Raw genomic sequence first — 15,490 nt, forward strand, 5'->3', positions numbered from 1 at the left:
CTCTCTTGCCTGGCAGACTGCAGGGAGTGGGTTGGGCCGGGCCAAGCCTGACGGGCACAGGGGAGCAGGGAAGGGGCAGAACTGAACACGCTCACAGCAGGATCCCCCAAGGAGATTCCCATGGGGAGATCGCCCATGCCCATTGGCAGGGCACAGCAAGGCCCCATCCTGCCAGGACCTGCTCCTGTGTCCCATGGTGCTGAAGCTGGAACAGCCAGGCCCCTGCAAGCACAGTGCCTGGGCCCCAGCACCAGCTCCCCGTGGGCAGGATGGGGCCAGGCCTTCACCCTTGTCTGAGGAGCTCGTGCTGGTGCTCTCTGGGGTAGGCCAGCCAGCGCCCCACAGGCAGCTGCAGCGGAGCCAGTGTGCCCCAGACGGGTGCAGGTGTTGTGGGGAGGGCTGGGCCGCGTCCACGTGTCAGCACAAGAACACCCAGCCGTGGCAGAGGGAGGTACTTTTATTCAGGTCCATTTGCAGTCTGCCCGGTGCAGGCGGGCGCCCTGTGCCCCCAGTGGGCAGCCCGGCCCCGGTGGCGGCTCAGTGGCTGACGTCCATCTCGCCCTCGTCGGCGCTGAAGCCGGAGAAGCTGATTGGCTGGCAGGTGAGGCTGCGCAGGTTGATGAGGCAGGCGGTCTGCGTGGAGCTGAAGTCAGGAATGGTCACCAGCAGGACTTCCTGCCCGTCCGCCCCTGCGCGGCAAGAGAGGGTGGCTGAGCCAGTCCCCAGCTGGGGGGGCACTCACCGGTGTCCCCACGTTTCCCATGCGCCTGCCCCCCCCCACCCACGCCACGGGGACCAGCCCCACCCTGCCATCGGGGTCAGAATCGGAGCAACCCCGGGGTCACCGCCAGCTGTTCCAAGCAGCTCCCGCCCCGCACAGAGGCCCAGGTCCCAGCTCTGCAGGACACGGGGGTGGACCCAGCCTAGCAATCTCCCACATGCCAGCCTGGTGTGCCCTGCCCACATGGCACCTCCAGGTGCCAACCGTGCCCTGGGGCACTCCCATCTGGCACGAGCATGGGGTAACCTGTCGGAGCAGGGCAGCCCAGCCAACAACGGAGCACGACAGCAGAGTGGCAGGGCCCCTCCCTGTGCAGCCCCCAAGCAGGCCCCCTCCAGCCCCCTCACCTTGGAGCTCCCTGGCCTGGAAGCTGGGCGCGTTCCCGCAGAAGTAGACGTGAGGGCAGTCGGTGAAGATGAAGGGGTCAGCCTTGTAGAAGGGGTAGCAGCCTGCCAGGGCAGAGGCTGTTAGGGAGCACCCGGCTCCACGCCCCAAGGGCACAGCTAGGAATCAGGAACCCCTCCCGGGCAGGGGCACCTGACCGGGGGCAGGACAGTCCCTGCCCCCAGGGCCAGGGGACTCAGGGTAAGCGGTGCCTCTCGCTGCCTGACAGCTGCAGCCCTGTGGGCACCCCCAGCTCTAGGGGCGGTGCCATCCTCGCTGCCCAGAAAGAGGCTGCTGTGCTCCCTTGTGCCACCCCCCATGCCCCCAGAGTCGGGGTTCCTTCTGCAGTCGTTCTCTGCTGCACGGCAGCTCTGGAGCCCCCGCTCCCAGCCTGGGCAGGCTGCCTGCCGGCCCCACCGCCCTCCCCTTACCAAGGGTGTCCGGGGCCGTGGGGCTGAGGTGCCCGACGCGCAGCGTCCACTCCAGGATCTCCAGGTAGTCCTCCATGTTGCTGTACTTGAAGATGTCGCTGATGTTCTGGCCAGACGTCCCCAGAAACCTGGGGGGGAGCGGGAGCCGGACGGCTGGCTGAGTCGTCCCCAGTGCCGCCCCACTGCACAGCCCTGAGAGGACCCGCCCCGGCCGCCCAGCCCCTGCCAGCTCCCGCCCCGGCCGCCCAGCCCGGTGAGGGCCAGGGTTCTCCCTGGCTGCAGCGTGGGGCCCTTCACGTTCGCCACGTGCGCCCAGGCTGAGGAAAGGGCCTCACCGGACCCCGTCGATATCGGCCTGGTAGGGGTTGGTGACCAGCTGCAGCGTGGAGAAGGCGCTCGCCAGCGGAAACATGCACTGGTGCAGCGGCTGCTGAGGCAGCGTGTAGTTAGTGGGGTCAAACTCGCCGGGCATCACGTCCACTGGCACGGAGGCCTGCAGCAAACGGGTCAGTCAGAGCCGGTCTCCTGTGCGAACCTGCCGGCACGCCGGCCCCTCGCGCTGAGCGCGGCAGGGGCTCCTGTGTGCCGGCCCAGGGGCTCCCACACAAACCCCCCAGCACGCCGGCCCTGCCCCCCATCCCCAGGCCAGCCGCTCACACTGAGCTGCAGCAGGATCTCATCCAGCACCTTCACCGCCTCCACGCTGGCAGCCTGGGTCTTCTTGGTCAAGTACTTTGCCTGCAAGAAGCCGGGAGTCATGTCAGAAGAGGAGCCCTGCCAGGGACCAGCCTCCGCAGTCTGGCCTATGCGTCCAGCCTGGTACCTGCCGAGCCACCCCCCAAAGCAGGAGCCTGCGGCAGCTGCACCTCACCCTGGCAACAGTCCAACTGCCTGGCCCAGGGGGCAGCTGGAGCCCAGCCGCCGAAGGGAGCAGCACTCCCCTGCCAGAGTGCAGCTCAGACCCCGGCTGCCCCGCCCAGCAGCCCGCCTTGCCAGCTAGGGCTGGGCTCCTGGGCGCTGGCCATCCGACCCCCCAGCATCCGTACTGGGCAGAGGAGACCACAGACCCTGGCACAGCTCCCACGGGCGCTTGGCCCTTCCCTTCGCCCACCTGTTCCCAACCCGCCCTCGTGGCCGCCCGGCAGGCCGAGAACTCCCCAGGGGGCTGCGACAGCTGGCAGGCGCTAGCAATGCCTGACACACGCAGCGTCTCGGAGGGGGCCCCGTGGAGCCGTCCCCCAACTGCCAGGCAGGCGGCACCACGGCGACGTCCTCTGCCCGGCCTCTCCCGACACCCACACCCCCCAGCCACATCGCCAGCAAATCCTCAGCTAGTTGGCTGGGACACCGGCCTGTGCCCCGCCCCCCACACCCCCAAGCGCCGGCTGCCCGCGGGGGGACCGCTCTGCATAGACAGACCCCAAGCCAAGGCATTCTGTGCTGGGCAAAGGCACCCGACCCAGCGCCGCACAGCCAAGGCACCGCGTGCTGGGGGCGAGTCTCTGCGGACAGGGCCAAGGCTGCCCGGGCGCCCCCACCTTGTTGATGGTGTCTCTGTTCTGCGTGTTCTGGCTGAGCAGGTTGCCGGCCAGGATGACCCGGGCGATGTGCGCGGCACAGCTCTGCTCGCCCTCCGCCCCCAGCTGTCCCGTCACCATGTCCACCAGCAGCTGCATGGCCAGGAAACTCTCGCCGCTCCCGCCGCCGAGGCCCAGGCCGGACACCAGCAGGACAAACCTAGGGCCCAGAGCGGCAATGCAGCGCCGGGCTGCCTAGCACGGGCAGAGCCCCCGGCCATCGGTACCAAGCGCAAACGGGCAGGGGGCTGAGCCGCAGAGCTCAAGGCCGACTTCAGGCCAAGCAGGCCCAGGAGAGGGCTGTGAGCTGCAGGATCCTGAGCCTTGCAGGGGTGCCTGGGACCATCCCCGTCACTGTGCAGCACAGGACTGAAGCCACCAGCCGCAGGCCCCCCCAGAAGGGGGTTTGAGCCTCACCTCTGCCAGCCACAGGACCTCCTGAGGAGGGGCTCTGCGCCCTGGCTCTGCCAGCCGTGGGACTCCCCAGGAAGGGTGTCTGAGCCCTGGCTCCACCAGCCACGCAGCCCGAGTCCCCTACCCACCAGGCTTTCGCAGGCATGAAGCTCACCAGGCCCATCACAGAGGGGGAAGCACAAAGCACCTCAGCAAAGCCCTTGGAAATGGGCAGCCTCAGCTGCTTCCCCAGTCCCCTCGCCTGGTACCCGCTGCCACTGCAGGTCAGGCCAGAGAACCACCCCCTCCCCCCAGCTGGCACTCTGCCATACCCCCCAACAGCAGGCTGCATTGAGGCAGGAGCTGAGTGGAAGCTGCCTCACCTGTCAGTGCTGGGCCCTCTCCGGGGCAGCTGCCGGCGCAGGTCGGCAAAGCAGTGATCTTCCACCACGAACCTGCCGTCCTCCCTCTCCGAGCCATAGACGGCGACGATGGTCCCTGCGCAGCACGCGAGGGAGAAGCTGCGTTAGGCAGGCCAGCCACGGACGGGGCGCTCTGCGGACGCTGCCAGCACGCACCCATCAGGACTAGACCCACTGTGGAGGAGGAAAGGGCCTACAGCCCGGCCCAGGGCTCAGTCCGCCCAGCTGCGTGGGACCGCAGCCCCTCTGGCGCGCCGTACCTGTCACCAGCTTCTGAACGTCGATGGCCCCCTCCAGCTTGATCCGCTGCAGTTCATCCTCCAGGATCAGCTCGTCCGCCTGGTGGATGTACTTGGAGCGGGAAGGCTGTGGCAGCAGGTTGTGCTGTGGAGACAGGCCAGCCGCCCGCTCTAGTAACGCGGCACGAACTGCACCAAAGCTCCCCCACCACCAGCGGAGCAGAGCGGCCGTGGGACCAGGCCAGGGAGAGATCAGCTCTCCTGTGCATGGCGGACAGGCTGCACCGACTCAAGCACAGCGGCCTGCTGTTTAAAGACATGCTCTGCTCAGCGGGCAGAACCGACCCTCACCCCTGCTTTGCTGGCACGGCCAGAACTTCCCAGCGCTTCAGCAGTCCAGCCTTTGCTGCCCAGGTGCAAATGATCACTGCCACATGTGTCCTCCCCAGCTTTCTGGAGCAGAGGACGTGCAAACAAGGGCGTGCAGACCCACCCGAGGGGGAGGCCGTTACCCCTCCCGGCAGTACCTGCTGCCAGAAGGCCCCCCTTCTGCTGGACAGCTTCCGAACATGTGTTTGCAATCAGCACCCGGGGAGAGCCCTGCTCTGTTTGACTGAGCTTGGCAGAGGGCTGCAAGCTTTATTCCTTAGCAAAGCCCTTCCTCTGCGCAGAGGCCGAGCCGCTTGGACGCGACCGAGGGGTGTGGCTGTTTGCGGAGATGGCTGCGATTCTGGCACTGAGGCCGTGGTGTTTGCATTAATCGTTAAAGCAAATCAGGCCCACCTCGCGCCCGCCGTGCAGGGCCAGCTGCTGCCCTCAGAGGCTCTGCCTGACTCCCTGGGGTGGGAGGGCTCCATGCCGCTCAGTTCTGGCGTGTCAGCCTGCCCCGTACAGAATGCCAATCAATGCGGCCGGCCTGCCTCTCTATCCCCATCTACGGAGGGACGCGGTGGTGCTACTACCAGGTGTGTCAGGCCGCTCCACCCACAGCTGGGTGAAGGCAGGGTGGACTCACTATTCAACCACCTTCCTCCTTCCCAGGACTTACTGTTTTTTTCCAGCACTGCTGTGTGAAACGTACTCCTGTGCCAAAATCCCAGCCTTACTTACGAAACCTCTCTGCTCATTGCTGGGCTCTGCGCAGCGCCAAGGGATGGGCTGTGCGACAGCAGGGGATCCCTTTGCCAAAGAGGCTGTTTGCAGACAGGCACACAACCACCAGCCCAGGCGACAGCCAGGATTAGTACCCTTTGGGGTGGCTACGCCCCGCCCCGCCCCATGCTGAGCCCATCTGACTAACCGGGTAAGGGAGGGAAGGGTGGAATCCGCAGGAGGGGAAAAATGGCACTTAACCCGGTGTAGGCAGGAAGGCAGGCAGGGAGGTTCCCAGAGGCTGAGCGCGCTCGGGGCACTGGCCCTTCCACAGAGAGATGGTCTCGCTGCAGTATCTCTGCTCTGGGCCTACAGTTAAACACCACTCTGCAGTTAGAGAGAGCCATTGAATGCTGCTGCTCACTGTGATGGAGTGGGGGGATATGTGTGTGGGGGGGGGCTCTCAGAGGGTGGGGGGGCACCTGCTGAGGGTCACCTGGCGACCAGGTGACACCTCTGGGCTGGAGACACGGGGAGGTGGAGCCTGAGGGGTTTGAATTGGAACTGGGAGTTGGGAGCAGTGAGTCTGGGCTGGGAGAGAGAGAGACAAAGGAGGGGGCAAGGCCCTGGCTCCGGGGGCCCCTCGGGGCCTCCTCTCCCTAGCGTGGATTGAACTGGCTGTCTCTGCCGGCTGCACTGACTCCTCTGTACGACGCTGTGCCCTGTCGGCTAATAAACCCGCTGTTCTCCTGCTGAGCGAGAGTCACTCCTGCATGCGGCCGGGTGCAGAGCTTGGGGACCCCTGAACCCCATCACACTCACCAGTCCTCCTCAAAGGGAGGAGCCACAGGTGCCAAAGCGGGTCGGACCTGCCGGGAGGGTCACTGGGCGTCCAAGCCTGGGAGAAAGGCTGGATTCCACGGCAGGAGAAGCCAGGCCCCAAGGAGCTGGGCTCAGACGCACCGGGGGGCACACGTGGAAACACACAGGGAGCCTCGCAGTCAGAGTAAGGAGCGCGCGCGGAGGGATCGGTCAGTTCTGACCACGGAGGTGGAACCAGTGCCAGGTGCTGTCCCTGCCCACAGCAGCGTGGACTGTCCCAGGCACCTGTTTTAGAGGGTCTCTCTGCCCCTCAAACCGACACGCATCTGGGGAAATGCCTATTGGGGGGGGCCGCAGCAGCAAGTGCCGTCAGACTCCCCGGTGCCTGGCCTGAGGGGGATTTTTAAGTGAGAGAACAGGGCAGGCTCTCCCTCTCTCCAGGACGGCTCAGGCTTCCCTGCGGCTGCCCCTCTCTGGGCCCCCGCGCTGAGAACAGGCAGCAGAAGAAAGGAGCCTCCCAGGATCGCTACCTCCTCGCTGATCTCCCGCAGAATGGAGGGCTGCAGCAGCATGGACTTGAAGAGGGTCCCCACGACGCAGCACTTCTGTGCAGGCTGCAGCTCACACAGCTTCTTCACGGCTACGCCGCTGCCTGCAGGGAGGGAAGCACCCATCAGCCTCTCCAGACGGCCCACGCCCGACGAACGGGCCGCGTTCCCCGCTTCCCCAGAGAGGCGTCCTGCAACGCAGCTGCCAGACACCGACGGCCGAGAAACATCTGAAGGGTGTAACGGCCAAGGGAGGAAAGCGAAAGGGCACGGGACTGGGATGCACAAGGCACGTTCCCCAGGGAAGCCAGCACAGGCCTGAGCAGCCAAGCACATGCACGGTCTGTAGAGAGCAAACCTGCACAGGGCAATGGATTCACAGGTAGGGAACGCCTCTAACCCTAACTCCCAACCCCCTCCAATAACAAGCAGGCCTGTGGCACGTCGGAGACTGACAAATCTGTTGGATCACAAGCTGTGGGGCGCACGACCCACTTCCTCAAACGTGGCCTGGGAACAACGGCTCTCCAGTGCCCGGAGTCCAGGCCTTGCCTTTGACTCCCTCCCGTTTCCTGCGCTGTCACCAAGGGCCTGGACACAGCACGCAGGGAGACACAGCCCTAGCACGTGCCTGCCTGCAGCCTCATGCCAGGATGTCATGCACCAGGCAGGATGCCCCAGCCCTGGGACATGGAACTGACCACTGCAGTTGAGAGAAGCCAGCAAGGTTAAGGTCATGTCTCAGCTGAGCTCCCCACCGGGCCGCCAAGAGGCACCAGGACCACCAGCCAGGATGCCCAGGAGGGCCTTTGACTCTGCAGCAGTTATCCTGTGCTCGTCCCGAGGCTGTGCTCCCTGGGCAAGGGGCAGAGGGAGCCTGTTCTCGTAACGCGCAACAGGCAGCAGAGGTCCCAAGTCTGAGCCATGTGCTCCGAGCGCTGCTGCGTGGTTTCAGGGGAGCGCGATTACCCGCTGGACTGCCTCCCCGGGGCTGTGGGAACACCCAGCCCTTGGCGTCACTAAAGCCTTCCAATAATGCCCTCTAGCTGGACCACCAGCCAATTCCTGGGCACTGCAGTCACCGGTGATGTGCTCCTGCCTGGGGCAGAGGCCAGACTGCATGATCCCAGGGCCAGGCCCTGTTTCTCCGGCTCTGCGCTGAAACAAAGGGGGACAACGCGCTCTAGCGGCAGCCAAGGAAACGGCAGAGACGCCAGAGCCAGGGAGGCTGAATTCCCCAGCGCACACTCGCGGGCGGGCACCGCCTGGTGCCGGCAGCTGGACGCCCCAGTGAGTGGAAGATGCCCGCTATTAAAGCTGCCGCCATCCCAAGAGAGCAGCTCCTGGGCGGAGGGAAGGAAGGGCTGCCCCAGGCAAGCGCTGGAGCTTGCAGCCAGGGATTTTGCAGAGGCCAAAAGTAAAACAGGGTTCCTGAAAAGAATCAGACAAGTTAGTGGCGCACAGGCCCATCGGCAGCTATTAGCCTGGATGGTCGGGGCAACGCCCAGGCTCGGGGCACCTCAAGCCTCTGTCCGCCGAGCTTTGGACTGGAAAACAGGGGTTAGATCACACATTGCATTGCCCTGTTCTGCCCTGCGGGGAGGCGTCTCATCCACCAGGGCACACTCAGGGGCTCCCAAGAGGCTGTTCCGATCACCTCTACTGGTCTCCTGCAGCGCCCTGCTGCTGCCCCCTGCACCTGAAAGCTCCCACTGCGATTCTCCCGTGTGGGCTTTGCGCTGCTCCTGAGCTCTGGCTCAGCAGGGCGCCTCCAGAGCCCTGCGCTGAGCTGCCACCGTCACACACCCCGTCTCCTGCCAAGTGTCCAGGCCTGAGATTTACAAGACCGCCCCCAAAGGCAGCCCAAGGACGCGCCGTCCTTCCCACACGGCCTTCCCGCCCTGGGCGGCAGAGCCGCAACGGCTCTCTCCGGCTGCTCGGTGCCGACTGGACTTGAATTGCAGCAGCTCCTGCTCAGCCGAGGGAGCACAGTTAGCTGTCTGTGGGAACAAACTCCTCCGGCGCCCAGCAAATGTTGGAACAGAAATTCCTTTAGCTATTCAACTGGCCAAACTCCGAGGCTGATTCTAGGTCGTTCCTCTTGGCATCAGGCCTCTGTTCTGCCCTCAGGAAGCCAGGGCGGGGTTCCAGGACATCTGCAGGGGGGCGTGCTTGCAACCTGCTGCAAGAGCCTCACACAAGGCTCCTGTGATGGAGTGGGGGATACCTGTGTGTATGTGAGTGGCTCACAGAGGGTGTGGGGTCCTGCTGAGGGTAACCCTGACGACCAGGTAACACCTTTGTACGGGAGACAAAGGAGGAGGTGGAGCCTGAGGGGTTTGAATTGGAACTGGGAGTTGGAAGCAGTTAGTCTGGGCTGAGGGAGAGAGAGACAAAGGAGGGGGCCAGGCCCCAGCTCTGGGGGCCCCTCGGGGCCTCCTCTCCCCAACATGGATGGGACTGGCTGTCTCTGCCGGCTGTACTGACTCCTCTGTATGATGCTGTGTCCTGTCGGCTAATAAACCTGCTGTTTTCCTGCTAAGTGAGAGACTCTCCTGCCTGCGGACGGGGTGCAGAGCTTGGGGGACCCCAGAACCCCATCACAGCTCCTGCACAGGGTTCTGTGTCAGTCGAGCCGCACCCAGACCCTCAGGCAGGGAGGTGGCGGGATTCCCAGGCTGGAGGTGGCTAACATGGAGATGACGGATGGGCTCGTTTACCCAGCAGAGCTAGTCCAGAATAACGCCCTTGGTGGACACACACACAGTCCGAATCACAAGCGCCCTCACCAAGAGGGAAACTGCTGTGGAAGCGCACAAAGCTAAATCGCCAGAGGAGGCACTTACGTTCCGGACTAAGCGGGGTCACTCCAGAATAATTACTCCTGTTTAGCTATTTCTTTCCCAGTGCGGATAAGCCCTGGGAGAGAGAACCCCCAGGCCTGCTTTTATGCTGCATTGTCTGTGTGTGTCCTTGCTGTGTCCGGTCTCAGAATGCAGCTATTTACAGCAAGAGATTGTCTCTTTAGCCTGGGTTCATTCAGTGCCGGGCCTTTGGGCTATAACTGGCCTCGGGGCTACCGCAATACGAACGCTTATTAAATCTAGCTGGCTGCTGCAGCCTCCCTTAGGAATTCTCCCACTCTTGGCATGAAGTCTTGTTATCAAAGGGACCCCACCAAAGCGGGTGTGCATGCCGGGAGCAGGAAATGAAGGTTGCGCCTGATAACAAAGCAAGCCAGGGTAGGAGAGCACCTTTTCCTTTTCCTCTGGCGGCTCATTGTACATCAGCACGCAGACTGTGCCTGCCTTGGGAAGGCCCAGGCCAAAAGGAGAACGTTCATGAGCCCAGGCACACCAAGCAAGTGGGAACCGCTCAGCTGAGAGGGGAAGTGATTTGGACAGGCTGCAGCTATGCTTTGCTTTCGTTAGTCTCGCTGGAATCCTGCCAGCCCACCCACATCACAGCACTTAGTGCGGGTGCAGGTACAATAGTGTACCAGAAGAGCTCTTCTGGGCAGCCCAGCGACAGGCCGGGGCCTGCAGGAATTCGAACCAACGGGGAGGGAAGCAGACTGCTCCCTGGTGTTAGTTTGCACTCTGCTGGGGCATCAGGGTAGTGGACCACGGGGATGCCAAGTTCTGTTGTGTCTGTGCGAGTCTGAATGCAAGGTTTGTGCCAAGAGCTGGACGGACAACCCAGGAGATTCAAGCCCTGCCTAAGCCTGTGCAGGGCAGGTAGGTTGCAGAGAGCCAAAGGACAGGCTAGGGATGTTAAAGGTTAGCCGGTATGAGCAAGAATACCCCATCACCTGTTGCGGGCAGGGGGCTGCTCTAACTCCAACTAACTACAGCCATGCCAGATTAGCCCTGGCCGTGGGGGCCTCAGGGGAAGGGGTAGCTGGGGTGGCTGCTCCTGCCAACCAGAGACGTAGAGGCCTCCCTGCCACGGACAGGGGCTGCACTGGCCAGGCTGGAGTGCCTCAGCCCCGCAATGCACCCAGGGCCACCATGGATGGGCCCTGCTCCAGCCCAGCCACAGCAGCCCCTATCTGCGGCATGGGGACTACTCCAGCCTGGCTAGGTTGGAGCGGCCTCCACACCTGCCTCCACAACCTGTTTCATTGGTTAACAAATTAACTGGGATTTTACATCCCCAGGGCCGGCTTCCCGCCCCAAAGTGGCCCTGACCAGCACACCTCGAAGGACCCGTCACTGCAGAGGTAAGCCATAGATTCACAGACTAAGAGCAGAAGGGACCGTTGTGGTCATATAATCTGGTCACAGAACCTCACCTCCCCACTCGTGAAAAAGACCTCTAGGCTACGGCTGAGTTAGTGCGTCCTCAAATCCTGATGTCAAATCGCAAGGAGTGCACTATTTATACCGTGTTAAACCTGCATGTGACCCATCCCCACGTGCTGCACAGGAAGGAGAAAGCCCCCGGCTCTCAGCTAATTTGACACTGGGAATAAATCCTTCCCGAGCCCAAACATGGCGATCAGTTAGACCCTGAACCTGAGGGCGAGACTCCCCAGCCAGACCCCCGGGGAAGAATTTTAGCCCTCCCCATCCAGTGTCCCACCACAGGCCTTTGGGGATAAGAGGAGATTTCATCCTCCACTTTTGAGGTCTCTGTCAAATCGGACAACCACCAGTGACCCTCGTGGGGGGCTCTGATGAGGACACTTGCTCACTAGTGAGCCCCTGGGACATTTAACTCACTTAACCCAAACCAATGAAACACTACTAGATAGAAGAAGCCCCAGCCTGGGATGGACTCAGACCATCACCAGCCTCGCAATGAAACATTCCCTTTCATTAGCACACGTCAGAGCCAGCCAGTCCCCCAGCACAGCTGATTTCAACACCATTACGGGATACTGTAGCACTGTGTGAATCCCCCGCTATTCCTTTGTCTAGTAAATATTGCCCACACCAGTATTGCAAGCCAGGTGCTTTGGGTTCGTTAAGGATTTAGCTGCCCCTGTAGCAAACAATACAGCATCAACAATCCCACGAGGCCAAACGTGAAGGACCAGCCCTCAGTCACGAGATGGATGATTAACACATGGTTTTAAAAAAACAATTAATCTGGGCAGTTTTCTCAGCCCTTTGGTTTGGAGCTTTGAGCAGTCACATTTCCAACCTTCCTCTGCAACCGTTTTTTCGAGGAAAGCTACGATTCTCACATAATCATCTGCCTCCGAGCGCTGGGGTTTTGAGGAAGTCACTGAATCCAGCCAGGCTCACAATCACACAGAGCGTGGGCAATAGTGCCACAGCCTCAGAGGTCAGCATAGCTCCAGTAGCGGCTTGTGGGGTGGGCCAGCACAGCACAGGGCCCTGTAAAAAGATTCAAAAACACCTACAGAAGGGATTGAAAAGAACCCAGAAAGCTGCCCTGCCCGCTGTTGCCTCATTTGCAACAAGGAGGGGACCTGCCAGTTTCGCTATAGCACATCGTTTTATGTCTGTGCCACAAAACACGACAGCAGTTACATGTCCGAAAGGACACTAATTCAGGTACACCAATTCCATCAGTAAACAGCAATCCAGTGGACAAGAACAAGAAAATGGCCACCTGACCCCACAGCCATTAGCTCACATTCTCCACCCTCTGCTGCAGACACAGCCCCAGCCCGTTTCTTCCTGGCTACTGAGTGCCCGCCTCAGTCTCTTAGCGCTACCTGAATGTAACTTTTGTTTCCTTTTCACTGAGCCCAACGCAAGTCTAGAGTCACTGCTTGGCAGTGGGAGATGTTTCCACCCAGCTAATACCCTGGACACCCAAAGTTTTTGGAGCAAGTCCCAAGGATGACGGGAGCAGGGCTGGAATTCAGGGCAGACAAAGCGATATCTAGGCCATGCCAGAACTTCCTCATGCTTCAGTTGCTTGGAATTTTGTTTTTTAATTTGCTTAGAAATGGCTTTCAGTAGCCCTCAAACGCCCATGAGGCAGCACCCCACAAACACACCAGTTTCCCTCGCAACCTGACAAGCAGGGGTCCCTCTAACTTCTTCCATCCATGGGCAGAACACGGTTTGTTCTCTGCACCAAGGCACGTGCGGATGTGAACCACCACTAGAACACAGGGTGCCGGCTGTGGGTGCTCTGCTAATCAGCTAGGCGGCACTTGCATTTCTGCTCGGTGGCCATCCAAGTGCTCAGCTTATAGAGAACGTTGCTGGCAAGAGAAGTATGATGCTGAGATTCACACTCCACAACAGTACCTGGCCCAAGCAGGTAAACTAGTACAGTAAACCCTCGATATGTGCAATCAAATTGCACGTGTCTCGGGTTAATGTGACTGCTGCTCCCGCACGGGTGGCAACTGCGAGTCAGACTGCCGTTCCTGATGGTAGCAGGGAAACCGCTCCTGTTACGGGCAGCAGCCTGCCCCTTGACAACCCTGATGGGGCAGTTCCCTGGTCTCTGGATCGGCCGGGAGGTGGGAACCAGGCAGCAGCTTGGCTCCCGGCTCCCCTCTGCTTGCAGGGCTGGGAAACTGAGCAGGGCAGTGAACCCTGGTTAGTTTTCAGGCTCCCGTCCACTGGCTGGAGCCAGGAAACTGGTCAAGGCTGCTGCGCTGGTCAGTTTCCCTCTCTGCAAGGCCATGGGAGCCAGGAGCCAGGCTGCTGCCTGATTCCCAGCTCCTGGCCACTTGCGGGACTCAGGAAACTGACCAGCTGGTCAGTTTTCCGGGTCCTGTTAGCAGCTGGGAGCTGTTCCCTGGTTCCTGGCTCCCCACCACTCTGGGAGCCAGGAAACAGAGGAGTCCTGCTAGGCTGGTCAGTTTCCCGGCTCCTGCAAGCCCAGGAGAGCCAGGAACCAGGCGACAGCTTGGTTCCAGTCTCCCCTCAACTTACACGAAAATTCGAGTTACACGGGGGTTGCAGAAACACAACCCACACATAACGCAAGGGTTTATTGTAAGCCAACCAGGCATCCAAATCTGGAAATGAACCTGGCCCTCGGACACATGTTGTGCACACACAAGGTGAAGCAGCCAGACATTGGTCTGAGAATTTACTACTCGCCTGCGACAATACTGTCAACCTCGTTAACCAGACTAAGGTATTTTGGGCAAACAAACTCACCCCATTTCTGCTGGGCTCTCTCCAGCAACAGGGGTCTCATCTGAAGAAGGCGGGTGGCGTAGATGTGAGCAAACTGGCGATTAAAGCTGCGCTCGCCCAGCCGGAAGTGCTGGGAGCAGTTGGTGTACGTGGACACCGGCACCCTGGCGAACATGGAGACCTCTGCAGACGGCGGAGCAAGCAGGCTCTGGGCCGTGTGAGCGGCATGCTCCGAGAACATGGCTGGCTACGGAGGAGCTCCAGGCAGGGCCAACAACTCTCCGCCTGTGCAGGTAACGAAGCTGCTGTCACTAGCGTTGTCCCTCTTTCCTGCCCTGCCCCCCACCCCAAAACCTGCTCCACAGCTCCTAGGATTACAGGGGCCCCACTGCCCCCACCACCCTGCCCCTCACTCTGGGGTGACACCTGCCCCCGGCCCCCAACCTTGGAGTGACATGGCCCCCGCCCCCAGGAGGAACCCGCCCCCCACATGGAGTGACACGACCCCTGCCCCAAGGAGGAACCCGCCCCCCCACGTGGAGTGACACGACCCCTGCCCCCAGGAGGAACCCGCCCCCCCACGTGGAGTGACACGACCCCCGCCCCCCCATGCAATGACACGGCCCCCGCCCCCAGGAGGAACCCGCCCCCCCGTGCAGTGACATGGCCCCCGCCCCCAGGGGGATCCCGTCCCCCCCGTGCAGTGACACGGCCCCCGCCCCCAGGGGGATCCCGTCCCCCCCGTGCAGTGACACGGCCCCCGCCCCCAGGGGGATCCCGTCCCCCTCGTGCAGTGACACGGCCCCCGCCCCCGCGTGCAGTGACACGGCCCCGCCCCCAGGGGGGGCGCACTCACCCCCCACGCGCCGGCCGGCCAGCCGGGGTCAGCCTGGGGAGGTCAGAGGTCACGGCAGGCAACGGGCCATAAGTCCCACCACGGAAAAGGCGCCAACGCCGTGACCCGGAAGCGAAAGGGGCGGGCGGAGCCGACGCACGAGGGCGGTGGGCGTCTCCCGGGAAACCAGCCGCGCCGCCCGGGGGCGGGGCTCCGAGCGGAGCTGGGACTCGCCCCCTTCCCCGGACACTCCCCCGCGGTGTCCCCGTCCCCGCGTCCACCGCCCGGGCCCCGCCCCCCATTTCCGGTTGGGGGTCTGCCCCCTCCCGCCCCCCGGACTCCCCCCCCATTTCCGGTTGGGGGTCTGCCCCCTCTCGCCCCCCGGACTCCCCCCCCATTTCCGGTTGGGGGTCTGCCCCCTCTCGCCCCCCGGACTCCCCCCCCATTTCCGGTTGGGGGTCTGCCCCCTCTTGCCCCCCGGACTCCCCCCCCATTTCCGGCTGGGGTCTGCCCCCTCCCGCCCCCCGGACTCCCCCCCCATTTCCGGTTGGGGTCTGCCTCCTCCCGCCCCCCGGACTCCCCCCCCATTTCCGGTTGGGGGTCTGCCCCCTCTCGCCCCCCGGACTCCCCCCCCATTTCCGGCTGGGGTCTGCCCCCTCCCGCCCCCCGGACTCCCCCCCCCCCATTTCCGGCTGGGGTCTGCCCCCTCTCGCCCCCCGGACTCCCCCCCCCATTTCCGGCTGGGGTCTGCCCCCTCTCGCCCGGGCTCTGCCCCCCATTTCCGGCTGGGGTCTGCCTCCTCCCGCCCCCCGGACTCCCCCCCCCATTTCCGTTTGGGGTCTGCCCCCTCTCGCCCCCGACTGCCCCTCCCCCACCCGAGACGGGGT

General features: G+C 62.8%; 1 protein-coding gene across 2 annotated transcripts; it reads right to left on the reverse strand.

Moving 5' to 3' along the window:
* Positions 1 to 439: 439 nt before the first annotated feature.
* POLD2 (DNA polymerase delta 2, accessory subunit) lies at positions 440 to 14,761 on the reverse strand. 2 transcript variants are annotated; one of them, XM_074981676.1, is made up of 11 exons: positions 14,625 to 14,761; positions 13,790 to 14,053; positions 6,672 to 6,793; positions 4,249 to 4,372; positions 3,950 to 4,064; positions 3,135 to 3,333; positions 2,254 to 2,334; positions 1,932 to 2,089; positions 1,597 to 1,724; positions 1,129 to 1,230; positions 440 to 689 (listed from the first exon to the last, which is right to left on the reverse strand). In XM_074981676.1, exons 2-11 carry the CDS (start codon positions 14,007 to 14,009, stop codon positions 538 to 540), a joined length of 1,401 nt encoding a protein of 466 aa, XP_074837777.1. In that variant the 5' UTR covers positions 14,010 to 14,053; positions 14,625 to 14,761; the 3' UTR covers positions 440 to 537. The 2 variants fall into 2 exon arrangements, with proteins under 2 accessions (XP_074837777.1, XP_074837778.1); XM_074981677.1 differs by lacking the exons at positions 13,790 to 14,053; positions 14,625 to 14,761 and adding an exon at positions 7,391 to 7,489.
* Positions 14,762 to 15,490: the final 729 nt, after the last annotated feature.

This window comes from Carettochelys insculpta, chromosome 31, assembly GCF_033958435.1.
Source record: "Carettochelys insculpta isolate YL-2023 chromosome 31, ASM3395843v1, whole genome shotgun sequence".
Lineage (NCBI taxonomy): Eukaryota > Metazoa > Chordata > Testudines > Carettochelyidae > Carettochelys > Carettochelys insculpta.

Excerpts from the sequence above, each read along its gene's own strand:
- POLD2 (XM_074981676.1), bottom strand. The coding sequence starts at position 14,009 with ATGTTCTCGGAGCATGCCGCTCACACGGCCCAGAGCCTGCTTGCTCCG. Across the intron at positions 6,794-13,789 it reads GAGAGCCCAGCAGAAATGGG|GCAGCGGCGTAGCCGTGAAG; the intron begins GTGAGTTTGTTT and ends CCCTCCCTGCAG. Across the intron at positions 2,090-2,253 it reads AGATCCTGCTGCAGCTCAGT|GCCTCCGTGCCAGTGGACGT; the intron begins GTGAGCGGCTGG and ends CGTTTGCTGCAG.